General features: G+C 50.1%; 1 protein-coding gene across 2 annotated transcripts; it reads left to right on the forward strand.

The window, feature by feature from the left end:
• On the forward strand, positions 1 to 27,590 carry TERB2 (telomere repeat binding bouquet formation protein 2). 2 transcript variants are annotated; one of them, XM_044980612.1, is made up of 7 exons: positions 1 to 164; positions 18,095 to 18,176; positions 20,192 to 20,337; positions 21,849 to 21,910; positions 23,406 to 23,491; positions 24,709 to 24,800; positions 27,112 to 27,590. In XM_044980612.1, the coding sequence occupies exons 1-7, from the start codon at positions 101 to 103 to the stop codon at positions 27,255 to 27,257; spliced, it is 678 nt and encodes a 225-aa protein (XP_044836547.1). In that variant the 5' UTR covers positions 1 to 100; the 3' UTR covers positions 27,258 to 27,590. The 2 variants fall into 2 exon arrangements, with proteins under 2 accessions (XP_044836547.1, XP_044836548.1); XM_044980613.1 differs by having other exon boundaries at positions 24,712 to 24,800.

The raw sequence follows: 27,590 nt of genomic DNA on the forward strand, positions 1-27,590 counted from the left end.
GCGCGGGGTGGGGCGGGGCAGCGCTCCAGGCCTCTCCTCTGCCTGCCGAGCCGAAGGCCGGGAGTTCGCTCTGAGGCGCTGCCTGGGCGCGCGTGTCGGGATGTTCCGGGGCCGCAGCGCCTGGTTCTCGCAGAGCGTCAGCCGGGAGCTCCGCGAGTTGTGGGGTGAGGGGGGGCCCGAGCGGACGGTTATTCTGGGGCCCTATGGACCCCCCCCGCGGGGGGTAATCGCCCCCCAGCACTCACCGGCGGCGCGGCTGGGGTTGGGTCACTGCACTTCCCGCCGCCAGAGAGTGCAGCCCCGGCGCTGCTGCAGAGCTCGGGGGAGCGGGGGCGGGAAGAGGCGGGGCATGGGCTGGAGCCTCACGCAGCTTTCCTGGTGCCCGATGCAGCTGTGTACTTTGTGGATGGGTGGGCAGGGCTCTGGGCACCCCCTGCTGAGGGGTGTGGGTGGAGGCAGTGGCACACCCCGCTGAGGGGAGGCGGGGATGGGGGGGGGTCAGTGGCACACCCCGCTGAGGGGAGGCAGGCCCTGGGGAGGGGTCAGTGGCACACCCCGCTGAGGGGAGGCAGGCCCTGGGGGGGGTGTCAGTGGCACACCCCGCTGAGGGGAGGCAGGCCCGGGGGAGTCAGCGGCACACCCCGCTGAGGGGAGGCGGGGATGGGGGGGAGTCAGCGGCACACCCCGCTGAGGGGAGGCAGGCCTGGGGGAGTTAGTGGCACACCCCGCTGAGGGGAGGCAGGGATGGGGGGGTCAGCGGCACACCCTGCTGAGGGGAGGCAGGCCCGGGGGGGTCAGTGGCACACCCCGCTGAGGGGAGGCAGGCCCTGGGGAGGGGTCAGTGGCACACCCCGCTGAGGGGAGGCAGGCCCTGGGGGGGGTCAGTGGCACACCCCGCTGAGGGGAGGCAGGCCCTGGGGGGGGTGTCAGTGGCACACCCCGCTGAGGGGAGGCAGGCCCGGGGGAGTTAGCTGCACACCCCGCTGAGGGGAGGCGGGGATGGGGGGGGGTCAGTGGCACACCCCGCTGAGGGGAGGCAGGCCTGGGGGAGTTAGTGGCACACCCCGCTGAGGGGAGGCAGGGATGGGGGGGTCAGCGGCACACCCTGCTGAGGGGAGGCAGGCCCGGGGGGGTCAGTGGCACACCCCGCTGAGGGGAGGCAGGCCTGGGGGATGGGGGGGGTCAGCGGCACACCCCGCTGAGGGGAGGCAGGCCCGAGTGTGGGGGAGCGCTCTGGGAGTGACTGGGTCTCGGAGTTGGGGTGCTGGGCAGGTGCCTGCTGCCAGAGCAGCCTCCCCTCTCCCGGCTGGGCTCTGGCCATTGCCAGGGCTGAGTAGGCAGCAATGAATGTCTGGCTGGGCTCTCCCACCAGGCTGTGACACCCCGCACGATGTCCCTGCCTGGTCTGCCCCAGGTGGAGCTGCCGTCCTTTCCTAGGGCAGCCTGCTGCTCGGCCCCTCTGCATGGCTTGGGTGGGGTAAAGGGACGTTGAGGCCGGCCCCTGGCGAGGGGTTCCAGCTGACAGCCCATGCCCCGCATGGGGCAGTGGGTGGGGAGCGTCACCCCTAGAGCTGCGTCACAAAGGCTGTTCCCAGCTGCAGGCATGGCTCTGTGGGCACTGTCGCAGCCTGTGTGAGGGTGTCTCATACTTAGCACAGGGCCAGCTGATGACAGTAAACCCCAGAACTTCTGTATAGTAGTGCTTTGAGACCATCAGAGCTCACTGGGGACCAGGCTGACTGGCTCCTGGCACAGCCTGCTACAATGGGTAGGAAAATCTGCTGTGATCATGGGTCACTTCAGTCTAAGGCCTGGTCTACACTATGATTTATAGGTTGAATTTAGCAGTGTTACCTTGATTTAACCCTGCACCTGTCCACACGACGAAGCCCTTTCTTTCAACTTAAAGGGCTCTTAAAATCGATTTACTTACTCCACTTCCGTTGAGGGGATTAGCGCTGAAATCGGCCTCGCTGGGTCGAATTTGGGGTAGTGTGGATGCAATTCGATCGTATTGGCTTCTGGGAGCTATGCCAGAGTGCTCCACTGTGACCGCTCTGGACAGCGCTGTCAACTCAGATGCATTGGCCAGGTAGACAGGAAAAGTCCTGTGAACTTTTGAATGTCATTTCCTATTTGGCCAGCATTGTGAGCTGATCAGGACAGGTGACCATGGAATCCCAGAATCGCAAAAGAGCTCCAGCATGGACCAAACTGGAGGTACGGGATCTGATCGCTGTATGGGGAGACGAATCCGTGCTAGCTGAACTCTGTTCCAGTAAACGAAATGCCAAAACATTTGAAAAAGTCTCCAGGGGCATGAAGGGCAGAGGCTATAGCAGGGACTCATGGCAGTGCTGCGTGAAAATTAAGGAGCTCAGGCAAGCCTACCAAAAAAACAGAGGCAAATGGCCGCTCTGGGTCACAGCCCCAAACATACCGCTTCTATGATGAGCTGCATGCCATTCTAGTACCCCAATCCTGTGCTTTGACTCCATGAGTGGAGTAGGATGCAACACGGGAGCGGGTTTTGGGGACGAGGAAGATGATGATGAGGTTGATGATAGCTCACAGCAAGGAAGCAGGGAAACCGGTTTCCCCAACAGCCCGGATCTGTTTTTCACCCTGGACCTGGAGCCAGTAACCCCTGAACCCACCCAAGGTGGGCTCCCGGACCCTGTAGGCAGAAAAGGGACCTATGGTGAGTGTACCTTTGTAAATATTAGACATGGTTTAAAAGCAAGTGTGTTTAATGATTAATTTGCCCTGGCATTCGCAGCCAGTACAGCTACTGGAAAAGTCTGTTAAAGTGTCTGGGGATGGAGCAGAAATCCTCCAGGGACATCTCCATAAAGCTCTCCTGGATGTACTCCCAAAGCCTTTGCAAAAGGTTTCTGGGGAGGTGTGATGGAATAGGGACTGTCTGTGTGGTTGATAGGTGAGAGCAGGGACTGTCTGTGTGCTTGGTAGGCAGAGACAGGTCTGCAGCTGTAACATGAGCCTGGCCTGGGGGAGGGGAGGTCTCACCTCCGGCTGTAGCTAGACAAAGGGAGGGGGGAAGTGGAATCAGTTTTCGGTTGGGAGCTGGGAGGTGGGTTTCAGGGGATCCTAGGCTGGGATCCAAGCACCCTGAACCCCCCAGAAAGGCCAGATTGAGGGGTCCTGGCTCTGAACCCAAGCTGGGCTGTATCCTGTGTTCCTGTTGTTCAATAAACCTTCTGTTTTACTCGCTGGCTGAGAGTCACTGTGAGCCCAGGAAGAGGGGTGCAGGGCCGGACTCCCCCACACTCCGTGACAACTGGTGGCAGAGGTGGGATCGGCGGCACCCCGTGGACGGCGCTTCCTGCAGTAAGTGACTGGGGAGCAGTAAAACGAAGGGGCGATTCACCCCTGGGAGAGTGTGGCCAGAGAGCAGGACTTTGCAGTAACAGGGTCCCCCGGGGATCACAGCGAGCGATCCCAGGGGCGGAGGAGTCTGCAGCTCGACCCTGGCAGAGGGGTGGTGACCTCAAGGACTGGCACACTAGGGGTCCCCCTGGAACCCGTGGGGAGCGGCGAACACCCCGGCCTGCGAGCGGCCAGCAGGAAGATGTATTCCCAGCAGCGCAAGTGGGAGCTGGTGGAGCTGTGCAAGCAGAGGGGGCTGCGCCATGGGAAGCTTACCAAGGCCCAGCTGATTGCCCGGCTGGAGGAGAGAGATCGAGTCAATGAACCGGTCCCTGTCTCTGAGGGAAGCAGCCCGGCAGAGGCAGCGCAGGCACCAGTGTCTGTCCCCACTGGGAGTGGTCAGCCGGCCGCTGAGGGCTCCCCGAGACCCCCCACCCCTAGGCGTAGGGGGAGGGGGAGCCCAGCGACTACCGAGGGCTCGGTGGCCAGCAGGGGATCGTCCCGGCGGAGCTCCCTGTCCCTGGAGCGGATGCGGATGGAACATGACAGGGAGCTGAGACGGGAAGAGCTCGAGTTAAGGAGGCAAGAACTGAAGGAGCGGGAGAACCAGCGTAAACACGAGGAGAACCAGCGCCAGCAGGAGCTGGAAGAGAAGGAGAAGCAGCGTGAACATGAGCTGGCCATGGCCCAGCTGAAAAGCAGGGAGGCCCCGGCTGCGGTGAGTGAGGGGGGGCCCAAGCCTACAAAGAGCTTCGGTAAGAGCTTCCTGGCCCCGCGTAAGGAGGGGGAGGACATAGACACCTTCCTGACGGCCTTTGAGAATGCCTGCGAGCTGCACCAGGTGGACCCTGCAGACAGGATCCGGTGCCTCACCCCCTTACTGGACTCCACCGCCGTGGAGGTGTACAGCCGAATGAGAGGGGAGGAGGCGCGGGACTACAACCTGTTCAAAGAGGCCCTGCTCCGCGAGTTTGGGCTGACCCCGGAGATGTACCGGAAGAGGTTCCGGAGTCAACGTAAGACCCGGGAGGTCACATACCTGCAACTGGTCAACCGGCGCAGGGGTACGCCCGCAAGTGGACGGCTGGGGCCCAAACCAGAGAGGACCTGCTTGACCTAGTCGTACTGGAGCACCTGTATGCGCAGTGCCCGTCTGACCTGAAGCAGTGGCTGATGGACCAGAAGCCGGAGAACCCGCAGCACGCAGGCCGGCTGGCCGACCAATACATGGACAGTCGGGCAGGAGATGTCAGGGAGGAGTCTCGAGGGGGCAGGTCTGCCTCAACGCAGAGAGAGAGTCACCACGGGACGTCCCAGCGGGGCCCTATGGAGAACCCCCACCAAAGGGGAACGTCCAGCGTCAGATCCACCCGACCCCCTCGAGGGGACCCACGAGACATGGGCTGCTTTCACTGTGGCCAACAAGGCCACATACGGGCCCAGTGCCCCAAGCTCAGAGACAGACCGAGCAGACCCAACCCGCCGAGGGTTGACTGGGTACAGACCCAATCGGAGGAGGGGCAACATGCCCAAGAGAGGGGGGCTGGCAGCGTCCCACCTGGGGAGGAGGGAGGAGGGCCCCCGGTCAGCGCCTCTGGGGGGCTGGATGCTCCGGTCCCAAGGGGCTGCTACAGGGTGGCCATGGGGCTGCCCCTCCGGAAACAGTGCCTGGTTCCCCTGGAGGTGGATGGGAAGAAGGTCACTGGTACTGGGACACAGGCGCAGAGGTGACGCTGGCCCGGCCCGAGGTGGTGGGCCTAAATCGGATGGTGCCTGATACCTACCTGACCCTGATGGGCGTGAGCGGGACCCCATTCAAGGTGCCCGTGGCGAGGGTGCACCTGAAGTGGGGGGTCAAGGAGGGCCCCAAGGATGTGGGAGTGCACTCCCATTTGCCCACAGAGGTGCTAATGGGGGGGGACCTCGAGACCTGGCCCGGCAATACCCGGGGTACCCTGATTGTGACCCGTAGTCAGAGTCGGCGCAGGGCTCTGCACCCTGACAACGGGGAAAGTACTCTGCCCGAGTGCCTGGTGGGGAGGGAATGCCCAGAGACACGACCCAGAGAGGCTGCGGCCTCAGACCCAGCCGGTGAGAGAGAGCAGGGCCCCATCCCTGTCCCAGCTGCTGAGTTCCAGGCCGAGGTGCAGAAGGATCCCTCCTTGCAGAAGCCCAGGGAACGGGCTGACCTCAATGCAGCGCAGACCATGAGGAGAGGTTGCAAGGAGAGGTTCCTGTGGGAGAAGGGGTTCCTGTACCGGGAATGGGCTCCCCCCGGGGAGGTGGAGTCATGGGGGATTAGGAGGCAGCTGGTGGTTCCTCAGAAGTTTCGCCACAAGCTGCTGTACCTGGCCCATGACATCCCCCTCGCAGGGCACCAGGGAATCCGGCGCACCAGGCAGAGGCTGCTACAGAACTTTTACTGGCCTGGGGTCTTTACCCATGTCCGGCAGTACTGCCAATCCTGTGACCCCTGCCAGCGGGTGGGGAAGGCCCGGGACAAGGGGAAAGCAGCTCTGAGGCCTTTGCCCATCATAGAAGAGCCTTTCCAGAAGGTGGCCATGGACATGGTGGGGCCTCTCAGCCAGGCGACCCGGTCAGGAAAGAAATACATCTTGGTGGTGGTAGATTTCGCCACTCGATACCCCGAGGCGGTGGCCTTGTCCTCTACCGAAGCAGCCACCGTGGCGGATGCGCTGATGACCATTTTCAGCCGGGTGGGATTCCCCCGGGAAGTCTTAACGGACCAGGGGTCCAACTTCATGTCGGAGCTGCTCCAGTCCCTGTGGGAGAAATGTGGGGTCCGACCCAGCTGGGCCTCAGCGTACCACCCCCAGACCAACGGGCTGGTGGAGAGGTTCAACGGGACGCTAAAGATGATGCTAAAAACATTCATGCACCAGCACCCACAGGACTGGGACAAGTACTTACCTCACCTGCTGTTTGCGTACAGGGAGGTACCCCAGGAGTCTACTGGGTTTTCGCCTTTCGAACTGTTATATGGAAGGCGGGTAAGGGGGCCCCTGGACCTGCTGAGAGACGAATGGGAGGGGAAGGCCGCTCCCGATGGCGAGTCGGTGGTGGAGTATGTCCTGACCTTCCGGGAAAGACTTACCGAGCTCATGGGCCTGGCCAGGGAGAATCTGGCCCGAGCCCAGAGGAAGCAGAAGGTCTGGTACGACCGCACGGCGCGGGCCCGCGCCTTCGCCACCGGGGACCAAGTGATGGTTCTCATCCCCGTGAGGAAAAACAAACTCCAGGCTGCCTGGGAAGGGCCCTTCAAGGTTGTCAAGCAGCTAAATGAGGTAAACTATGTGGTGGAGCTGTCTAACCGGCGCATCACCGCCGGTGTACCATGTGAATATGATGAAGCCATATTATGACCGGGGGAATATGGTGTTGGCCGTGTGTGGCCACTGGGAGGAGCCGGGGATGACCCTCTAGTGGATCTATTCCCAGGGACAAAGGCTGGTTTCCCCCTGGAGGCGATTCCCCTCTCAGATCAGCTGACCCCGGCTCAGCATGCTGAGATCAGAGGGGTGCTGCAACTGTACCGACCGTTGTTTTCCAACCAGCCTGGGCGCACTAATTTGACTGTCCACCGGGTGGAGACTGGGGCACACACCCCGATACGATGCTCCCCTTTTCGGGTTACCGGGAAGACGGCCCAGGACCTGGAAAGGGAGGTCAGGGACATGCTGGCTTTAGGAGTGATCCAGCCGTCCGCCAGCCCCTGGGCCTCCCCAGTGGTGCTGGTCCCCAAGAAGGACGGGTCGATCCGGTTCTGCGTGGACTATCGAAAGCTTAATGCCATCACCGTATCTGATGCCTACCCCATGCCAAGGCCTGATGAGCTCCTAGACAAGCTGGGAGGTGCTCGGTACCTCACCACCATGGATCTTACAAAGGGCTACTGGCAAGTGCCGCTGGACGCAGATGCCAGGCTGAAATCGGCCTTCATCACTCCCCTGGGGCTCTATGAGTTTCTGACCCTGCCCTTTGGCCTCAAGGGAGCGCCGGCCACCTTCCAGCGCCTGGTGGATCAGCTACTGAGGGGGATGGAGAGTTTTGCTGTGGCGTATATTGATGACATCTGCGTCTTCAGCCAGACCTGGGAGGACCACGTACTCCAGGTTAGACAAGTGCTGGACCGACTCCGGGAGGCGGGGTTAACCGTAAAGGCTGAGAAGTGCAAGGTGGGGATGGCTGAAGTATCTTACCTGGGCCATCGGGTGGGGAGCGGCTGCCTAAAGCCGGAACCAGCCAAGGTGGAGGCGATCAGAGACTGGCCCGCTCCCCAGACCAAAAAGCAGGTCCAGGCCTTTATTGGGATGGCGGGGTACTATCGGAGGTTCGTGCCCCACTTTAGTGCCATAGCTGCCCCCATCACTGAGCTGTGCAAGAAGGGGAAGCCAGACAAGGTGGTCTGGACCGAGCAGTGCCAGGAGGCTCTCCAGGCACTGAAGGAGGCTCTGCTCAAAGGCCCAGTTTTGGCAAACCCAAACTTTGACAAGCCCTTTATGGTGTTTACCGACGCCTCCGACATGGGCCTGGGGGCGGTGTTGATGCAGGAGGATGAAAAGGGGGAGAGACACCCCATCGTGTACCTGAGCAAGAAGTTGCTACCCCGGGAGCAGAACTACGCGGCCATCGAGAAGGAATGCCTGGCCATGGTGTGGGCCCTGAAGAAACTGGAGCCATATCTCTTTGGGCGCCACTTCACCGTGTACACCGACCACTCTCCCCTGACCTAGCTGCACCAGATGGAAGGAGCCAACGCCAAGCTCCTGAGGTGGAGCCTGCTCCTGCAGGACTATGACATGGACGTGGTCCACGTGAAGGGAAGCGCCAACCTGATAGCGGATGCGCTGTCCCGGAGAGGAGGCCCTGAACTTCCCCAGGTCACTGGGCAGAGTGACCCCGCTCAGTTCAGTCTCGGAGGGGGGAGAGGTGTGATGGAATAGGGACTGTCTGTGTGGTTGATAGGTGAGAGCAGGGACTGTCTGTGTGCTTGGTAGGCAGAGACAGGTCTGCAGCTGTAACATGAGCCTGGCCTGGGGGAGGGGAGGTCTCACCTCCGGCTGTAGCTAGACAAAGGGAGGGGGGAAGTGGAATCAGTTTTCGGTTGGGAGCTGGGAGGTGGGTTTCAGGGGATCCTAGGCTGGGATCCAAGCACCCTGAACCCCCCAGAAAGGCCAGATTGAGGGGTCCTGGCTCTGAACCCAAGCTGGGCTGTATCCTGTGTTCCTGTTGTTCAATAAACCTTCTGTTTTACTCGCTGGCTGAGAGTCACTGTGAGCCCAGGAAGAGGGGTGCAGGGCCGGACTCCCCCACACTCCGTGACAGGAGGGCAGCCTTATTCCTTCCTCCATGGTAGGACACTTTACCACACCAGGCCAATAGCACATAGTCAAGAATCATTGCAGAACAAAGCATTGCAGCATATGGTCCCGGTGTTTGTTGGCATTCAAACAACATCCATTCTTTATCTCTCTGTGTTATCCTCAGGAGAGTGATATCATTCATGGTCACCTGTTGAAACAGAGTGGTTTTATTAAGCAGACATTCAGAGGTGCCCGTTTCTGCTGGGCTGTTTGCCTGTGGCTGAACAGAAATGTTCCCCACTGTTAGCCACGCGGTGGAGGGAGGGGTGAATCCATCAAAATCGACCTTGTAACAAAAGCACATGTCCTATGTAATGTTAACAGCAAGATTTACCATGAAATAGTGTACCCATTGTTCTATAAAATGTCTTTTTAACTACTACTCTCCCTTTTTTTTTCCTCCACCAGCTGCATATGTTTCTCCTTCCCAGAGGCTAGCGAAGATTAGAAGGCGAAAAAAACGCACTTGGGATGAAATGTTCTCTGAGCTCATGCTGTCCCACACTGACAGAGCACAGCAGAATGCGTGGAGGAAGACAATATCAGAGTGCAGGAAAGCACAATATGAACACGAGGAAAGGTGGTAGGCTGAAGATGATAGGTGGCGTCAGCTCAGGCTGCTGGAGCATCAAACTCTTATGCTCCAGCATATGGTTGAGCTGCAGGAAAGGAGGCAGCAGGAGCACAGACCGTTGCTACAGCCCCTGTGTAACCAACCACCCTCCTTCCCAAGTTCCATAGCCTCCTCACCCAGATGTCCAAGAATGCGGTGGGGGTGCCTCCGGCTACCCAGCCACTCCACCCCAGAGGATTGCCCAAGCAACAGAAGGTTGGCATTCAATAACTTTTCAAGTTTTAAAGTGCAGTGTGGTCTTGTCCTTCCCTCCTCCCCCACCCCACCCGGTGCTTCCCTCCTCCCCCACCCCTCCTGGGCTACCTTGGCAGTTATCCCTCTATTTGTGTGATGAATTAATAAAGAATGCATAAATGTGAAGCAACAATGACTTTATTGCCTCTGCAAGCGGTGATTGAAGGGGGAGTGAAGTAGAGTGAACCAAGGGGGGGGAGAGGTTAATCAAGGAGAAACAAACAGAACTTTCACTCCGTAGCCTGGCCAGTCCTGAAACTGGTTTTCAGAGCTTCTCTGATGTGCAGCGTGCCCTCCTGTACTCTTCTAACCGCTCTGGTGTCTGGCTGTGTGTAATCAGTGGCCAGGTGATTTGCCTCAACCTCCCACCCCACCATAAATATCTCTCCCTTACTCTCACAGATATTGTGGAGCACACAGCAAGCAGTAATAACGATAGGAATATTGGTTTCACTGAGATGTATCCGAGTCAGTAAACTGCGCCAGTGTGCTTTTAAACGTCCAAATGCACATTCTACCATCATTCTGCACTTGCTCAGCCTATAGTTGAACAGCTCCTGACTACTGTCCAGGGTGCCTGTGTATGGCTTCATGAGCCATGGCGTTAAGGCGTAGGCTGGCTCCCCAAGGATAACTATAGACATTTCAACATCCCCAACGGTTATTTTCTGGTCTGGGAAGAAAGTCCCTTCCTGCAGCTTTTGAAACAGACCAGAGTTCCTGAAAATGCGAGCATCATGTACCTTTCCCAGCCATCCCACGTTGATGTTTGTGAAACGTCCCTTGTGATCCACCAGTGCTTGCAGCACTATTGAAAAATACCCTTTTCGGTTTATGTACTGTCTGCCTTGGTGCTCCGGTGCCAAGATAGGGATATGGTTCTGTCTATCGCCCCACCACAGTTAGGGAATCCCATTGCAGCAAAGCCATCCACTATGGCCTGCACATTTCCCAGAGTTGCTACCCTTGATATCAGCAACTTTTTGATTGCATTGGCTACTTGGATCACAGCAGTCCCCACAGTAGATTTGCCCACTCCAAATTGATGCCCTACTGACCTGTAGCTGTCTGGCATTGCAAGCTTCCAGAGGGCTATTGCCACTCGCTTGTGAACGGTGAGGGCTGCTCTCATCTTGGTAGTCTGGCGCTTCAGGGCAGGGGAAAGCAAGTCACAAAGTTCCATGAAAGCGCCCTTATGCATGCAAAAGTTTCACAGCCACTGGGAATTGTCCCAGACCCACAACACTATGCGGTCCCACCAGTCTGTTTTTATTTCCCAGGCCCAGAATTGGCGTTCCACAGCATGAATTTGCCCCATTAACACCATGATGTGCACATTGCTGGGGCCTGTACTTTGTGAGAAGTCTATGTCCATGTCCATGTCTGTGTCCTCATCATTCTCGTCACTGCGCTGCCATCACCTCGCCTGGTTTTGTTTTTGCAGGTTCTGGTTCTGTATATACTGCAAGATAATGTGTGTGGTGTTTACAGTGCTCATAATTGCCGTGGTGATCTGAACAGATTCCATGTTCCCAGTGCTATGGCATCTGCACTGAAAAAAGGAGCAAAACGATTGTCCGCCGTTGCTCTGACGGAGGGAGGGGTGACTGACAACATGGCTTACAGGGAATTAAAATCAACAACCGGCGTGGCTTTGCATCAAGGAGAAACACAAACAACTGTCACACAAAATGATCCCCTCAATCATTGAATTCAAAACCCTGGGTTTAGCAGGCTGTTGATTTCACAGAGGACGGGGGAGCAAATGAATGCAAAACAAATCTGGTCTATTTCTTGTTTTGATCCACTCCATCTATCTCATACATCTTAGGTTGGCAGCAGATGGTGCAGTACGACTGCTAGCCATCGTCATTTCCTGGGTGCTTGGCAGAAGATGCTGCATTACGATTGCTAGCCATCGTCATCTCCTGGGTGCTCACCAGAAGATGGTGCAGTACGACTGGGGAATGACCTGGCTGAGTCACTCCCATACCTGCCCAGGTGCCCCTGACCAACCTCACCAAGGTCGGCTAAAAGAGCACCCAGGAGTACGACAGTGGCTACCAGTCGTAATGCACTGTCTGCTGCCAAAAGGCAATGAGCTGCTGCTGTGTAGCAATGCAGTCCCACGTCTGCCAGCACCCAGGAGACACAGTGATTGTGAGTTGAGCGGGCTCCATGCTTGCCGTGATATGGCATCTGCACAGGTAACCCAGGAAAAAAGGCGCGAAACAATTGTCTGCCGTTGCTTTCATGGAGGGAGGGAGAGGGGGGGGCCTGACAAGATGTACCCAGAACCACTCGCAACACTTTTTGCCCCATCAGGAATTGGTATCTCAACCCAGAATTCCAATGGGCAGCGGAGACTGCGGGAACTGTGGGATAGCTACCCACAGTGCAATGCTCTGGAAGTCGACGCTAGCCTCAGTACTGTGGACACAGTCCACCGAGTTAATGCACTTAGAACATTTTGTGTGGGGACACACACAATCGACTGTATAAAAACTATTTCTAAAAAAACGACTTCTATAAATTCAACCTAATTTCATAGTGTAGACATTCCCTAACTGACAACTTCATAGACTCCAAGGCCAGAAGGTTCTGTTGTCATCATCTGTTGTAACTTCCTGTGTAACATAGGCCAGAGAACCTCCCCAAAATAATTCCTTGAGCGACCTCTCTTAGAAAAACATCTACTACAGTCTTTGTTAAATTGTCCTAGTGGTTAATTACTCTCACTGTTAAAAATTTCAAGGCTTTGGAGCGGAGCCCGGAGCTGGAGCGCAGAGCAGCTCTGGAGCAGTGGAGCTGCAGGTTTTTGCCTGGAGCTGGAGCTGGAGCTGGAGCGGAGCCGGAGCACAGCTCCAAAGCCCTGAAAAATTTACACCTTTTTTCCTGTCTAGACATGACATGCTGCTAGTACTAAAACATTTTTGGCATTTCTAAATATTATAGATAGCAATATTCTAACTCAAGGTGTTGCATCCAACACAGGAGAGTTCTGTATTAGACCTTGTCTTGACAGATAAAGTGGAACAGATCGCAGAACTAAAAATTAATGGGTGCTTAGGTACACATGATCATAACTTGATCACATTTATAATGTGAAAACAGAATAAAGTCTAGACCACTAATACACACACACACACTTGGTGCTTTTAAAAGGGCCAATTTCACAAGCTGAAAACAGTTATGAGCCAAATCAGCTACAAGGAAGAATTTAATCAGAAAAATATAAATAATAATTGGGAGTTGTTTAAGAACATTTTATTAGATGCCCACAATCAAGGAAGAATGCCAAGTTGGTTAAAAAAGAGACCTGGTTTAGAGGGGAGGTGAAGACAGCTATAAAAAAATAAAATATAACAAATGGAAGAAAGGAGGTTGACAGTAATTATAAATTAGAAGCTAGGAATTGTAGAAAAGTGATAAGGGAAGCAAAGGGACACTAGGAGAACTCTATGACTGACAGTTGATGTAATTAAGAAAGAGTTTTTTAAGTGCACTGGGAACAAAAAGACTCCAAACAATGGTAATAGTCTGTATTTGGGGAAAAAACATGATGTAGTCATATGATATGATAGCTCTTTTTCCATTCCATTAGTATTGGAGGAGGATGTTAAATAACAGCTAAGGTTAAACATTATAAAATTAGCAGGTCCAGTAAACTTGCATCCAAGACTTAACAGAGCTGGATGAGGAGCTCACTGGACTGTTAATGTTGATTTTCAATAAGTCTTGAAAGACTTCAGTTCCAGAAGACTGGAAGATAGCTGATATGCCAATTTTAAAAGGGTAAATAGGATGACTTGGGGATAATTATAGGTCTGTCAGTCTGACATTGATCCCAGGCAATATAATGGAGCAACTGATAAAGGCTTCACTTAATAAAGAATTAAAAGACTAACATAATTAATACAATCAACATATGTTTATGAAAAATAGAACCTATCAAACTAAGTTGATATTTATGAGATTACAAGGTTAGTTGAAAAAGGTGTTGATGTATATACTTAGACTTCAGTAAAGCATTTGACTTGGTAACACGTCACATTTGATTAAAAAAACTATAATGATATAAAATTAACATGGCACAGATTAACTGGATTAAAAACTAGCTAAATGATAGGTCTTAAAATATAATGGTAAACAGGAAATCATCATTGAGTGGGTGTGTTTCTACTGGGGTTCTGTGAGGATCTGTTCTTGGCCCTACACTATTTAACATTTTTATCAGTGACCAGGAAGAAAACACAAAATCCTCACTGATTAAGTTTGCAAATGAAACAACATGAGGGAGTAGTAAATAAGGAAAAGGACAGGGCACTGATATAGAGTGATCTGGATCACTTGGTAAACTGGGCATAGGCAAACAATGTGCGTTTTAATAGAGTTCCATGTGAATGTATACTGTCACAACTTCAGGATAACTGTGCCTGTGTTCCCCCCATCCCCATAGTCCACTCCAGGAGTGACCAGACAGGTCTCTAGTCATCACCTGTCTTTCGGTAGAGACCCTTGTCCCACTCCTTTCTGATTGGGATTTTAAAGCTGCACAGCTGCCTTACACTGTGACATCCCCAGCAAGTGTGTCTGCCTAACAGCCAGCATCTGTTTGTTGGTTTCTCTCAGAGGGTGATGAACAGTGAGTGTACTGCCAGCATTTACAATTACCACACAGCTTTTTCTAAGCAAGCATTGTTATTCTTAAGGTAAAAGCATTACAGAAAAAACATATAAAATAATAAATGTGCATGCTGAAAGCTTATCACCCATTAGTCTTTTGGGGCCTTATTAGGCCAAAGTCTTTCTAGACTGCAAGGGTGGCTCCCCTTCCCGGGCCAGAAGGTCCTGTCAATTTGCTGGATCAGATTTTTATACCAAAAGCCTCTTTGTTTAAATCTCTGGAAAACACAGTTTGAAGCAGTATTTGCAGTCAGCCCTGGAGGTGATGCTTCTCTGGAGTTGTTTACAATTCCCAGGGTAATCACCTTCCACTGTTTTTAGTTTCTGGATGAGCTATGGTAACCCTTTCCCATGGACTAGAACACAATCATACATAAACAATTCATAAATTGAATACAATGATCCCCAAAGATACTGCATGGGATTGCAATATTTGGCACATGCACATCTAGGAATAATGAATGGAGGCCCTACTTACAGAATGGGGGATTCTATCTTGGGAAGAAATGACTGTGAAAAAGATTGGGAGGTTGTGATGGATAATGATAATCATCTGAACATGAATTTCCAGTGTCATGTGTGGCCAAAATGCTAATGCAGTCCTTGGATGTATAAAGTGGGGAATTTGCAGTTGTACAGAGGTTATTTTACCTCTGATCTGGCACTGTGAAATCACAGCTGGAATACTGTGTCCAGCTGTGGATTCCACAGTTCAAGAAGGATATTGATAAATCGGAGAGGGTTCAGAGAAGAGCCAAGAGAACGATTAAAGGATTGGAATACATGGCTTCACGTGATACACTCAAGGAGCTCAATCAATTTAGCTTAACAAAGATGGCTAAGACATACCATATATACTGGTTCATAAGCCGATTTATTTTTTAGTAAAAGGAAGCACCAGGGAAGGGGGTCGGCTTATGAACTGGTATAGAGAAGGAGAAGTGGGACACAGCCCCTCCCCCCAACAGAGGGAGCAAGGAGAGGCAGCAGAGCCAGAGGGGAAGAGGTGGGGCCAGAGTCTCTCCCCTTCTGCCCCATTGCTCTTCCCCCAGCCTCCGAAGCAGCTGCAGCTCCGGGGCTGGCAGGCTGCAGCTGTGCTGTTGACCCCCCCCCCCCCGAGCAAGCTGTGGCCGCGCTGCCCAGCCTGCTGGATCACACTGCGGTCGTGCTGCCTGGCCCAGCCTGCTGGAGCCAAAGACATCCTCTCCTGACCCTCCTCAAATAAGGTAGGAAGGGATGGGATAGGGAGAGTGTGGAGGACCCAGGCTAGGGGTGGGGTCATGTAGGGGGTAGTCACAGGTTACTCCCCTGACCCCCAGCTTCTCTCTCCCCACCCCCCAAATTTCCCCACCAGTTGTCCCAGCCCATCAAGGTAAGCAGCTGGCACGCAGGGACACTTTGCTTACTTAAGTTTATCTCTGTGCCTGCGGACACTACAGGTAAACAAACCATCTCAGCCTGCCAGCAGCTTATCCTGATGGCCTGGGAGCCAAAGTTTGCTGACCCCTGAATTATAGGGTCAGTTTATGAGCAGGTCATAAAATTGTTCCATTTTTACTTATCCATCTTGGGGGGGTTGGCTTATAAAGGAACCGGCTTATGATCAAGTATGTACGTGAACTTGATTACAGTCTATGTACGTCTATGGGGAACAAATATTGATTTATTAAATATTTAATCTAGCAGAGAAAGTTATTGTGATAAATGAAGGGTGGGGGGCTTGGTCCCTTTTATGAACACCCAGCCAGCCAGTGAGCTATAAAATCTCTGTTAGTAGCTGTTTCCTGCTCCCTTTACCTGTAAAGGGTTAAAAAGTCCATAGGTAAAGGGAAGGGAGTGGGCATCTGACCAAAAGAGCCAATGGGAAGGCTAGAACTTTTTAAAATTGGGGGAAAAACTTCCCCTTTGTCTGTGTGTGGTGTTCTCCCAAAGAGCAAAGACAGGGCTGGAACTATGCTGTAAAACCTTTGGCCAGGTATGAAAAATCATCAGATCATACCTAGAAACTACTCATTTGAAACCCCAGCTATATGAGTAGATCAGGAAATGTCTAGGAAGATGTGATTAGGTTTATCCTTGTTTGTTTCTTTATGGTTTATGAACTCCTCTGTGCAAATCCCAAATGCTTTTGTTTTGCTTGTAACCTTTAAGCTGGACCTCAAGAAAACCATTCTTGATGCTTAATTATTGTATTTGCTCTTTTTAAATCTAGCAGTTTACAGAGGTATTTTCTTTCTTTTTGTTTAAGAAAATGTACCTTTTTAAAGAACAGGATTGGATTTTTTGTATCCTAAGAGGTTTGTGCACATGTTGTTTAATTAGCTGGTGGCAACAGCTGATTTCTTTTGTTTTCTTTCTCAACTCTTCCCCAGAAGGGGGGTGAAATGGCTTGAGGGTACCCCACAGGGAGGAATTCCCAAGTTCTTCCTGGGTTCTCAAAGGAGTTTTTGCACTTGGGTGGTAGCAGAATCTACCCATCCAAAGTCAGAGAAAATCTGTGACCTTGGGAGTTTAATACAAGCCTAGAGTGGCCAGTATTAATTTTTACAATCCTTGTGGGCCCCCACCTTCTGCACTCGAAGTGCCAGAGTGGGGAATCAGCCTTGACAGTTATAATGTGATTTAGTGGCCTGAAGTTGAAGCTGGGAAAATTCAGACGGGAAATAAGGCATACGTTTTTAACAGTGAGGGTAATTAACCATTAGAACAATGTGCCAAGGGTCATGGTGAATTCATCTCTGGCAACTTTTAAATCAAAATGGGATGTTTTTGTAAAAGATGTGAACTAGGAATTATTTTGGGGAAGTTCTGCGGCCTGTGTTAATCAAGAGAGCAAACTATGGTCCCTTCTGGCCTTAATTCATAGATTCTAATCTCTTGTTTCAAAGTAGGGTAGGTCAAAGTGCAATATGGAACTTTTAGTGCACAGCAGCAGAGTCCACATGGACACTTAGTGTGTGGCAGGCTAGTGCTTGCTGTGATCAAAGTGTTTGTGTGGACAAGCCCAAAGTTAGAGCAGGTTGCTGGCCAGCTCCAGAATAGGGTGGGGAAAATGTATCTGCAAGTCACCTTTCCTTGTGCCTTCCATTTCTGCCCTGAGAAAGGCTCATTCAGAATGTGAACCAAGCTCCTGCTCTCCAAGTACACCAGAAACAGCCTTGTTGTAAACTTCACTTGGCAGGGGCTCTTTTACTCTTGTGAGTTCCAATGTGAGCCATTGGGGAGGTAGAATAGGGAATGAATGCAAGATTGTTGTCAAGTGAGAATGATTGATCAGGGCAGTTACAATGGATATAAGTTCCAAGAACTGAATGAACTCTTTTGTATGCCACAGAATAGGAAAGTGATGGGTTAGGAAAATATGCTTTGGTCCTTAGGCCTTGAAGGTCTCCAAATACATTTTTTAAATAGTTTGAGAACTCAAAATATTGCATTTTGGAGATTTTCTAAACATTTCAAATGGCCGAGCAATAGAGAAGATAAATTGTAATAGGATTGCATTAGGTTGAGTAGGATTGATGCAGGAATAACTGTGTGAAGTTCTTTGGCCTGTGTTATGCAGGAGGTCAAACTAGATGATAATAATGATCCCTCTGGCCTTCAAATCTAAAAATCTATGACGGGGGTGAACTGTCAGGTAAAAAGGAGAAGTTCATATTTTGTTCCTTAGGACTGGAAATACTGACCTCCACAAATAGAAAGGTGTTCTGAACATACTGGGAGTAATAATCCTAAACCAAGAGTGCCCTATGTGCCCATTTTTCTGCAGTGGCTGAAGGAGGAGTGATTTCAACTCATCATGGTGCTGATTACCTGTTCAGCAGTGATGCTTCACACCCTGATACACAGAGGTACACTTTATAGGTTTGACTCTTGTAGCTGTTTGGCTGTGTTCTTATCTGTGGTGTGTTTTTTGGATATGCACTGATCCTAATCACCTCTCCCCTGCTTCTCTGAAAGTGCTTTCAGCTAACACAATTCTCCTTCCTTTTCCTGTGTCTTTTAATGGATTATGAGAATTCCCTTACCATAGTTTTGGAAATATTGTGCTTCCTGCATCTGTTAGAGCTCTGAGTGTATATATTATATATTGCATACATCTAATCTCTTTGAGTTTTTCAGCAGCACAATTAATTATATACAAAATATAATGCAATACAAACATTATTAACATTAACAATTGTGTTAAATAACCATCTCAATATTTCATGGCAGTAAGTTAAAAACATAGATGGAATTTTTAGAAGTGCCCGACTCTATTCCCATTTAATTACTTCAAAGGGGGCAGTGTTAGGCTAATGCTGAGCATTTCTGAAAATGACAACCACAATAAATTGTAGATAAGATGTCTTAGACAAAATGTGTAAGTCTCATAGCAAACCACTTTGGCCTTCCCTATATGCAAAAGTTGTACAGCTTTAACTAGTACAGCTAAAGTGACATAACTTAAAGGTGCTTCTACTGCAAAGCTTATTGCTATAAGGTAGGGGGGAAAAGCTATACCAGTAGAAGGCACCTATATATCAGTATAACTGCATTCATAGTAGGGGTTGTACTTGTATGGCTATTTTGGTTTAAAAATATATGTCACTCCCCTAATCAAAATAGTTATGCTGATACAAAATGTGTGTGTAGACCTGGCCTTTGTTAATAAAAACTTAAATGCAAAAAAGGAAGGTAGTTTAGTTTTCCAAACCAGCATTAATTCTACAGTTAAATGAAATGTTTTCTGCTGTTATGCTCTCCCAGCTGGTTTTGTAGCAGTTAGCTAACAACCTCAAATCCCAGAGTGTTGCTGACTTCTTCACTGAGGTATAAGAACGTAATCAAAACAAGAGACCTAGAAAATTCAGTCTTTATAAGCAAGGTGGAAGAAAAAAAAATCAATACTTGCCAAATGGAAAACAGCCAAATCGCTAGGGAAAAAATTTTAACTTTCAGTCTGATAAGTTATTACAAACAAAGGAAAGGAAAGGAAATACAGAAAACAGAAGAGGGCTTGAGAGTGGTTTTTTTTTTTTTTAAAGGAGAGCTGCAAAGCTTAAAATGAAGCAAGACTGTAAAAGATCCTCAATCATGAAGTGAATATTTGTAGAGATCAGTGGTTCTCAACCTATTTATCATTATGGCCTGCAGGTTGAGAACCACAGTGCCACCTGTCCAAAAACTCCCCTATGCTCAGCCCCCGCCAGCCCAGAGACCCTTCCACAGAGCGGGGCCAGGAGCTAAACCCTGGGCACAGGGCCCAGCAGCTGGACCCGGGGACCCACCATGTGTGGCCAGCAGCTGGACCCTGCAACCTGGACCCCGGGACCCTGCCAAGTGGGGCCAGGCATCCAAGACCCCCAGCCAGGAGCAGAGCAACTGGTGTGGGCCAGCAGCCAGGATCCCGAGGACTGGGGCCAGGAGCTGAGCCCCATCTAAAACCTGGGGGTACTGCAGCACCCCTGCAAACCCCTAGTTCCCAATGTGCTCTACCCACCCCCACAAACCTGCCTGGAGACCCCCACTCCTGCCCCCTACCCCCTCTGAGGCACTCGCCTGCCCCCTGCTGGCAGGAGTGCTCCTGCAGGCTGCTGGACACTGTCTCCCCCTCAGCCAGCCCCACCCCTGGCCAGACCAGAGCAGCAAATTTTGATCTATGGGCTCTGCTCCTTGCGTCAGTGGGTTGGTGAGGCTGATGTGGCTTTTTTTTCTTGCTGATTGGGGCCTTTTCTGCAATCCCTTTAAACTCCTTAGTCACTGTAAGATTTACTGTGTCCAGCCTTGGTACACTCTAGGGTTAAATTGATCATTCAAATAATTATGATTTGTTATTTTCACATTTCTTTTTTATAAAAGCTTTTTCTGTTTTTTTTTCTTCTAGAATACATGAGAGTCTAGATTATATAGAGGGTAAAGCTACAGTTTTTCATTCTTGTTATCTCTCTGCAAATGCCAGTGCCAGCTCTGAAATGAAACAGACAGTGGCTTTGGGTCACTTCATCCTTCCCCCTGCCTGTGTACAAGAAGGTTAGGAAAAATATAGAGCATTTACCATACAGTTTACTCATTGTTTTAAAACCGAGACTGTTGGTGATGTTGAACATACGCGGTCAAATTACAGTGACCTCAGTCTGGGTGTACTGGGGGAGAAGGGGCATAGGGAGTGTCCCAGGACTGGAGGCATCCACAGTTCTGCAGTGCAGGTAGACCTGAATCTACTGCTGCTGGTGGTGCTTACTCCTCTACTAGGTGCAGGTCTAGGTTGGCAGTGCGAGTGAGATCGTGCCCATGGAGGAGCAAATGCTGCTGCTCCATGAGGTGCCCCCAGTCAGGGCATGTGCCATTACACAGGTACTGCTTTGCTAATATGTTTGGCTGTTTGTTTCCTAGCAAATGAGTGGATTGGAGTCACCTATGAGTTTGGGATCCTGCAGTATCTTGACAGTTGATGTGGCACTATGCAAAAAGCTCTTCCCTTCCTTTCTCCTCATTTCTCTCTCCTTTCTTCCCCCACCCCCCACTCTCCACAAACCTGATTGGTTGGGGGGGGGGGAGAATGCCATTCCAATCCCCCCTTTTTCTCTCCTTCCTGCTACTCTTCACAAACCTGGCAGGCAGAGCAGAGAGCCACTCCAAAACACGGACACAGAATTAACTCTGACCCTTGGGAGTCCAAAAGATTAAAAACAGGAAGAATAGGAATGGCATATTGTGTATCAAAATTAGGAATTAATATGTCTAAAAGAAAACTGATTGTGTAGCTGTCATGACAGCCGAACTAGTGGCGATAATGCTAGTGTTAAACCGGATCTGGAGTGTGCACCCAGCAGCAGCAGTCATTTTTTCAGACTCGATATCAAGCCTTATGGCAATAAGAAAGGATGCCTCCATATGTAGAAGTCATCTAATCAATTAAGGGGAGAATATAAATCCCTAGGTATTTAGGAATTATGGTTGGTGATGGCTATGGACTAGCCAGTCAAGTCTGCTTTGCCGTGAAAAAGGAAAAAAAAGAAAGACCCCCGGGAGGGTTTGAGTGAATGAGCAGGTGGGGGACCAACCTGGGAAGATTCAGAGAGGAAAAAGGAAGAAGCAGGGAGCGGGAACCCTGAGCTGTGGGAGAAAGGGAGCTGTTTGGAGGGGAGGCAGCTGCTTGTAAAAGGGGACTCTTATAAGTGCTCAGCCTGGACCTGACAGAACAGCTGAGCCATGCGACAGGACCCATTATTTTGAGCTCATACCGCACATCAGCCTCAGAGCACGGACAGGGTGGACTGATCCAAAGGAGGGGACAGATTGCATTGGCATGGGGCAGAGTCTCTGCAAGTCTAGCCAGGAGTGGGAGGCCTGTTTTGCTGTTTACTGTGTGGGGGCAAAGGAGTCTGTGTAACCACTGCTAGAGATCCTGACCTAGGTACCAATCAGCGGTTATTACAGTTTTGTTTCACAAAAAATCCTCTCTGCTAGCTGACTGATTTTTGCTGGAGAGATACCACTGTGTAATACTTTTGACATTAATTTATTTTTATTCACTACAGAAATTAGAAAAAAACTTGGTAGTTTTATATGGGAGCAGATGAATGATTCTCTGAAGGAACAGGTAAGGTTGTACTAAATGCACATCAAGGGTGAAATCCTGTCCCATTGAAATCAATGGCAAAACTTTGCCTGACTTCAGTGGAGGCAGGATTTCATCCCAGGGCTTCAAGTCAAACATTGGATCAAATGTTTTGAGGTTTTTTTGGACTGAATTGTGATAATCAAGATGTCTACTACTGCCTTTGGCCTATTGTATATCCCCCTTCTACTGCAGCAGTGTCCAGGAAGCAACCATTCAGAACTTGCAGAAAATGGAGTGGCAGAGGGATTCACTACCATCACCACAAAGCAATGTCCATATTCTTAACAATAATGAAATGGATTGAGAAAAGCCAACAATTATATAAAGCACTCAACCCACAGAAGTAGGTTACAAAGCTTTTGTGCTTTCTCTGGTTACTGCTGGCTGGGTTGGGTGGCTTAATGGCAGTCCTTTGTACTACTATGCCAAAAATTTGGGTTCAGATCTCTTGCTCCTAGGCAAGTTATTGCTATGCAAGAATCTCCTCCTGCCAGAGGCTAAGATTTCTGGACAACATGATCAACACAAGCTGCCTTATAGTGCAAAGTTTGATTTTCGTGTTAAAATCCTTTTTTCTTAATATCATCTTAATAAAATTTTTAAACCTGGAGGGGCGGGGGGGAAAGCTTAGCTCAGCTGAAGGACCTTTCACTGTCCTGTGTCTGCAGCTGAGATAAATGGGACTGGACTTGATAACAGCCCCAAAGTAAATTCTAGATAGGAAGTAAGGGCTGTAGATGGCAGTTACAGTAAAGGAATCACACAGCTGTGTGATTATTTCCCCCTTGAGGTGAGCCCCAATCCACTCTGCAGGGCAAGGTTCAGGGCCGGCTCCAGACCCCAGCGTGGCAAGCACGCGCGTGGGGCGGCCCTTTCCCGGGGGGGCGGCAGACTGGGCCGGCGGACCGGCCGCAGTCATGCCTGCGGGAGGTCCACCGGAGCCCCGGGACGACCGGACCTGCCGCAGGCATGACTGCGGAGGGGGCGCTCGTCCCGCGGCTCGGCTGGACCTCCCGCAGGCATGACTGCGGCAGCTCAAGCGGAGCTGCCGGACCAGCCAACCGTCCGCAGTTGCGGGAGGTCCAGCCGAGCCCCGCGACCAGCGGACCCTCCGCAGTCATGCACGCGGGAGGTCTGCTGCTCCCGCGGCTCCGGGGCGCCTCCCGCGCATGACTGCTTGGGGCGGCCAAAAAGGTAGAGCCGCCCCTGGCAAGGTTAGACTGTTTTGTTCCCACTTCAATATTGGTGTTTGTGCGATTTTTAAAGTTCGTTTTGTGTGTGTGTGTGTGTACGCGCGCGCACGTACACACTGGGGCATATTGCCCTCTTGTTAAATTTGCATTTGATACTGCCTATCATGGAGTGTCAGAAAATTGAAAATGATAGTTATCAGAGGAACTTTCCTTTGCTTCCTTATCAAGTCTGAAGGGGCTGTATGCACAATTTTAATCAAAATGTGTGTTGACATCTACAGCTTGATGAATTATCACCAGTTGAAATAAAGACTAGCATAAAAGAGGATGAGCAAAGAATAAAGGGCAAAAAAGACCTGGATGGAAGGTATTTTCTTTATTTCCATGTTAGGATTGCTTAGGTCTTGATGTTTAGGCACATAAGCGTATAACACAAGGGTGGCCGAACTTACTGATCTTCCGAGCAGCATACAATAATCTTCAGAAGTTCGAGAGCTGGGTGCACCTGTTTGGGGCTTCTGCCCTGTGTCAGAGTGGTGGGGCTTGGGCCTTCAGCCCTGTGGGAGGTGCCTGCCGGTGCTCAGGGCTTCAGCAAGAGCCGGGCTGAAGCTCTGAGCCACGGCAGGCACCTCCTGCGGGGCTGAAGCCCCTAACCCCACCGCAAAGTAGAAGCCCATAACTCCCCCTCTCAGTCTGGTAGGTGGAGAATGGTGGGCTCTGCGAGCTGCACTTTAGCTGTAAAAGAGCCACATGTGGCTCGTGAGCTGCAGTTTGGCCACACCTGGTATAACATATCGATTGATAACTCTGAATCCTAATGATTACAGTGTAAATCTCAACCGTAATTATTTTGCTGTTGATCATTTTAGCAGAAACATCCAACTAATGTATTTATCCCAGGATCCCAAACTGTATTCCACTTGTTCCCAGCTGTGCCCTGCCTACTTGCCAAAACCTTCAACTTCCTCTCCTGTCAACTTCTGCACTGTGGTTATATGTTCAATAGAAAAATCTGCGGTGTAATGAAAATTGAAGATGGAAGGCCAGACTGAAATAAAATGAACGTGATATCAGAATAAATAAGACAATGGATTCTGTACCCATTATTTCCATATTTAATTAAATAAAAACCTTCATTTGTGAATTTAGCAGAAGTTGCTGCAGAATTTCAATCTTGCCACACTGGACTTCTTCAGAAATGAGGACCTCTTGCTGTGGAATTTAGGTCCTTAGCCTTGACTATAGATTGGCAGGGAAGGGAAAATTTGAAATTCCCACAAATAGCTGAATCCAGTAACACAGCCATTCCTAAGGTAATAGGTAATAATTGGAGATATACCAATCTCCTAGAACTGGAAGGGACCTCAAAGGGTCATTGAGTCCAGCCCCCTGCCTTCACTAGCAGGACCAATTTTTTTGCCCCAGATCCCTAAGTGGCCCCCTCAAGGATTGAATTCACAACCCTGGGTTTAGCAGACCAATGCTCAAACCACTGAGCTATCCCTCCCCCCTGAAAAGAGTCCTGAAAGCAATCTTTAAAAAGTAAATGAAAGAAGCAAAAATAACACTTTTTTCCCCCTACAGCAGTAAAGAAAAAAGAGTATCAAAAACACCAGTGGGAGGGAAACTTGCATTTTGTCCACTTCAGGATTATCCAGTGAACAACATGGTGACAGGTAAAGATTAATATGGATGAACTTTCTGCCAAATGGAACAAATGCAAATAATATTATGGGTAGCAAAGAGTCCTGTGGCACCTTATTCACCCACAAAAGCTCATGCTCCAATACGTCTGTTAGTCTGTAAGGTGCCACAGGACTCTTTGCTGCTTTTACAGATCCAGACTAACATGGCTACCCCTCTGATACTTGACAATATTATGGGTGATACTGATGAGGATTGGCCTATTCTATGCCCTGTTCTTGCTTGATTTCTTTATAATGCAGACAGAAAATCATGCAGTGTGTCTTTTCTGTGCAAATTGTATACAATCAATATTCATGCAATTCTGCATCTATTCCTAGTGAGATGTCCTTTTCACCATGTGAACTTTCTAACAGTTGGGTTCAACAAAGGGTATAGTTTTCACTGAAATTGATTTGATATTTGTTTTTGATGAATCCAGGTTGTCCCCTATTTATCACTTTAATTTCTCTAGGTGTTTGCAAGTATCAAAAGTGATGCTGTATTAACATTTCTAGCAGTTTATCAGATGTTGCATCAAAGTTAAAATGACTGTCTAGTACAGAGATTGGCAACCTGCGGCACGCGTGCCAAAGGCAGCACGTGGGCTGATTTTTAGTGGCATGCTGCTGCCAGCTGGGGTCCCGACCGCCGGACTCGCTCAGCCCGCTGCCGGCTTGGATGGACAGAACCTGGGCTGCCAGATGGCTGGCAGGGACCGGCGGACGGAACCCCAGACTGGCAGCGGGCTGAGCAGCTCAGTCCGCTGCCGGTCTGGTATTCCATCTGCTGCCTGCCCTGCTGGTCTGGCACGCAAAATCTTAAATTAATGAAGACTTGGCACACCACTTCCCAAAGGTTGCCGACCACTTCCCAAACGTTGCCAGGGGTGGCTCCAGGGACCAGCACGCCAAGCACGTGCCTGGGGCGGCAAGCCACGGGGGGCGCTCTGCTGGTCGCCGCGAGGACGGCAGGCAGGTTGCCTGCGGAGGGTCCGCTGGTCCCATGGCTTCGGCGGACCTCCCGCAGGCGTGCCGCCCAATCCGCAGGACTGGGGACCTCCTGCAGGCAAGCCACCGAAGACAGCCTGCCTGCTGTGCTTGGGGCAGCAAAATACCTAGAGCCGCCCCTGGATCCACCTTTTCCTCTCCTAAAAATAGATGCTGTATTTGCCATTTTTCAACCCTTTGGGAGCTCACCTGTGCTTCCAATTCTCCATCTAGTTTCATGAGCACTTTAGGGTATGTGTCACTTAGGGTGACCAGATGTCCTGCTTTTATAGGGACAGTCCCGATATTTGGGACTTTTTTTTATATGGGGTCCTATTACCCCCCACCCCCGTCCCGATTTTTCACACTTGCTGTCTGGTACCCTAGTGTCACTAGATGCTGGTGATAAGAAAAAGTTCACATTATCTAGGTATCCTTCTAGAGGATGTGTTAGGGCTGCCCCTTTTCTTAGTTGATCATTATGAGAGGTTCCTGAATCTGGTAGGTGCAGTATGGGGCTCTATTACAATATTTTTCATGTATTAATTATTTTCAGTATAATTCACCTATTGTGAAATTCACCTCTGTGCAGAGGGCCAATCCTATGGGCAACTTAAATTCTATTTTAAAGGCTTAAGCAGGACTAAAGTGATAGATAGGCTTGGTCCTGTCTTTGCTGCACAGAAATGAATTTCTATCCTAGTAGACAAGTTCATTCCCACACTATACTAAGCCTGTGTCTACATTGTCCAACAGTTTGGCCTATGGGGGTATGAACAGCAGTGATGCAGAACGCTGCAGATGCAAACTAAAAGGGTCCTAGCTTGCATTAACATAGTACTCTTCAAACAAGACTACATTAATGCATAGGAACCATTTAGTGTGCATTCGATAGGGTAGAGAAAAGGATTGTCCAAGGACATCACTCCCAGTATAAAGGTTCTTTCTCGCCAATTTGCACCAGTGAAAAAGCCTTTCTTTATCTTGTGTGCATACTATTAATGATTTAATAACCTTTGCAACCCTGTGCTTGCTTTCCCTGGGGAAATGATGGCAGAGCTTCAAGAGCTGTATGTATTTCCCAACAAAGTGCTCTTCTCTGCAATACGTTATATAATATTTGATGTAATCTCACTGAAAATCATAATAAAGTACCAGGCATTTCTGTGTTTGTGATACTGTGTCTGTGATTCTCCCCAACCCCATATCAACAGTGTTTTTAATTTTGTGGATATCCATTCCACACTCCAGCAGGTCCAATAAAAAAGACTGGGCCGTGTGCTGTGGTGTTTATATATACATTTTCACTTTGTAGGTTATGTCTCTTCTAGTGAAATGAAGAAATACCTTGGGGAACTACATGACTTCATTCCTGGTACTTCAGGTTACTCGGTATATTGGGTTAAAAATGAAATGGACATTTTCTCCGATGTGAAAAATAAATTGAAAAGAAAACTATAAATGACATTTAAATGGTTTGTATCAAAAACATAACTTGGCTTTGCTAAAATATTGCTAAATATATGTATGCCTGTTTAATAACATCCCATCTTTAGCATTGTATATGTCCTTGTTCTCTCTCTCTGTGTTGGTCAATAGTTACTTTAAATAGCACTGTCATGGTACTTAAAGGTTTTTTTAGTTCAGTAACTGGAGGACTGAATTCTGAGTTGAATTTCTTTGTATTATTTTTGGCCCAGGCTAACTTATTATATTGACTACAACTGGGTGTGCCTTATAATTTTTTGGATACTCATTATATTTTAACAACTGGTTACATTTGCTGTAAACAGC

Source organism: Mauremys mutica, chromosome 11 (assembly GCF_020497125.1).
Source record: "Mauremys mutica isolate MM-2020 ecotype Southern chromosome 11, ASM2049712v1, whole genome shotgun sequence".
In the NCBI taxonomy this organism is placed as follows: Eukaryota; Metazoa; Chordata; order Testudines; family Geoemydidae; genus Mauremys; species Mauremys mutica.

Excerpts from the sequence above, each read along its gene's own strand:
- TERB2 (XM_044980612.1), top strand. The coding sequence starts at position 101 with ATGTTCCGGGGCCGCAGCGCCTGGTTCTCGCAGAGCGTCAGCCGGGAG. Across the intron at positions 20,338-21,848 it reads CCCTGCCTGTGTACAAGAAG|AAATTAGAAAAAAACTTGGT; the intron begins GTTAGGAAAAAT and ends TATTCACTACAG. Across the intron at positions 24,801-27,111 it reads AGTGAACAACATGGTGACAG|GTTATGTCTCTTCTAGTGAA; the intron begins GTAAAGATTAAT and ends TTCACTTTGTAG.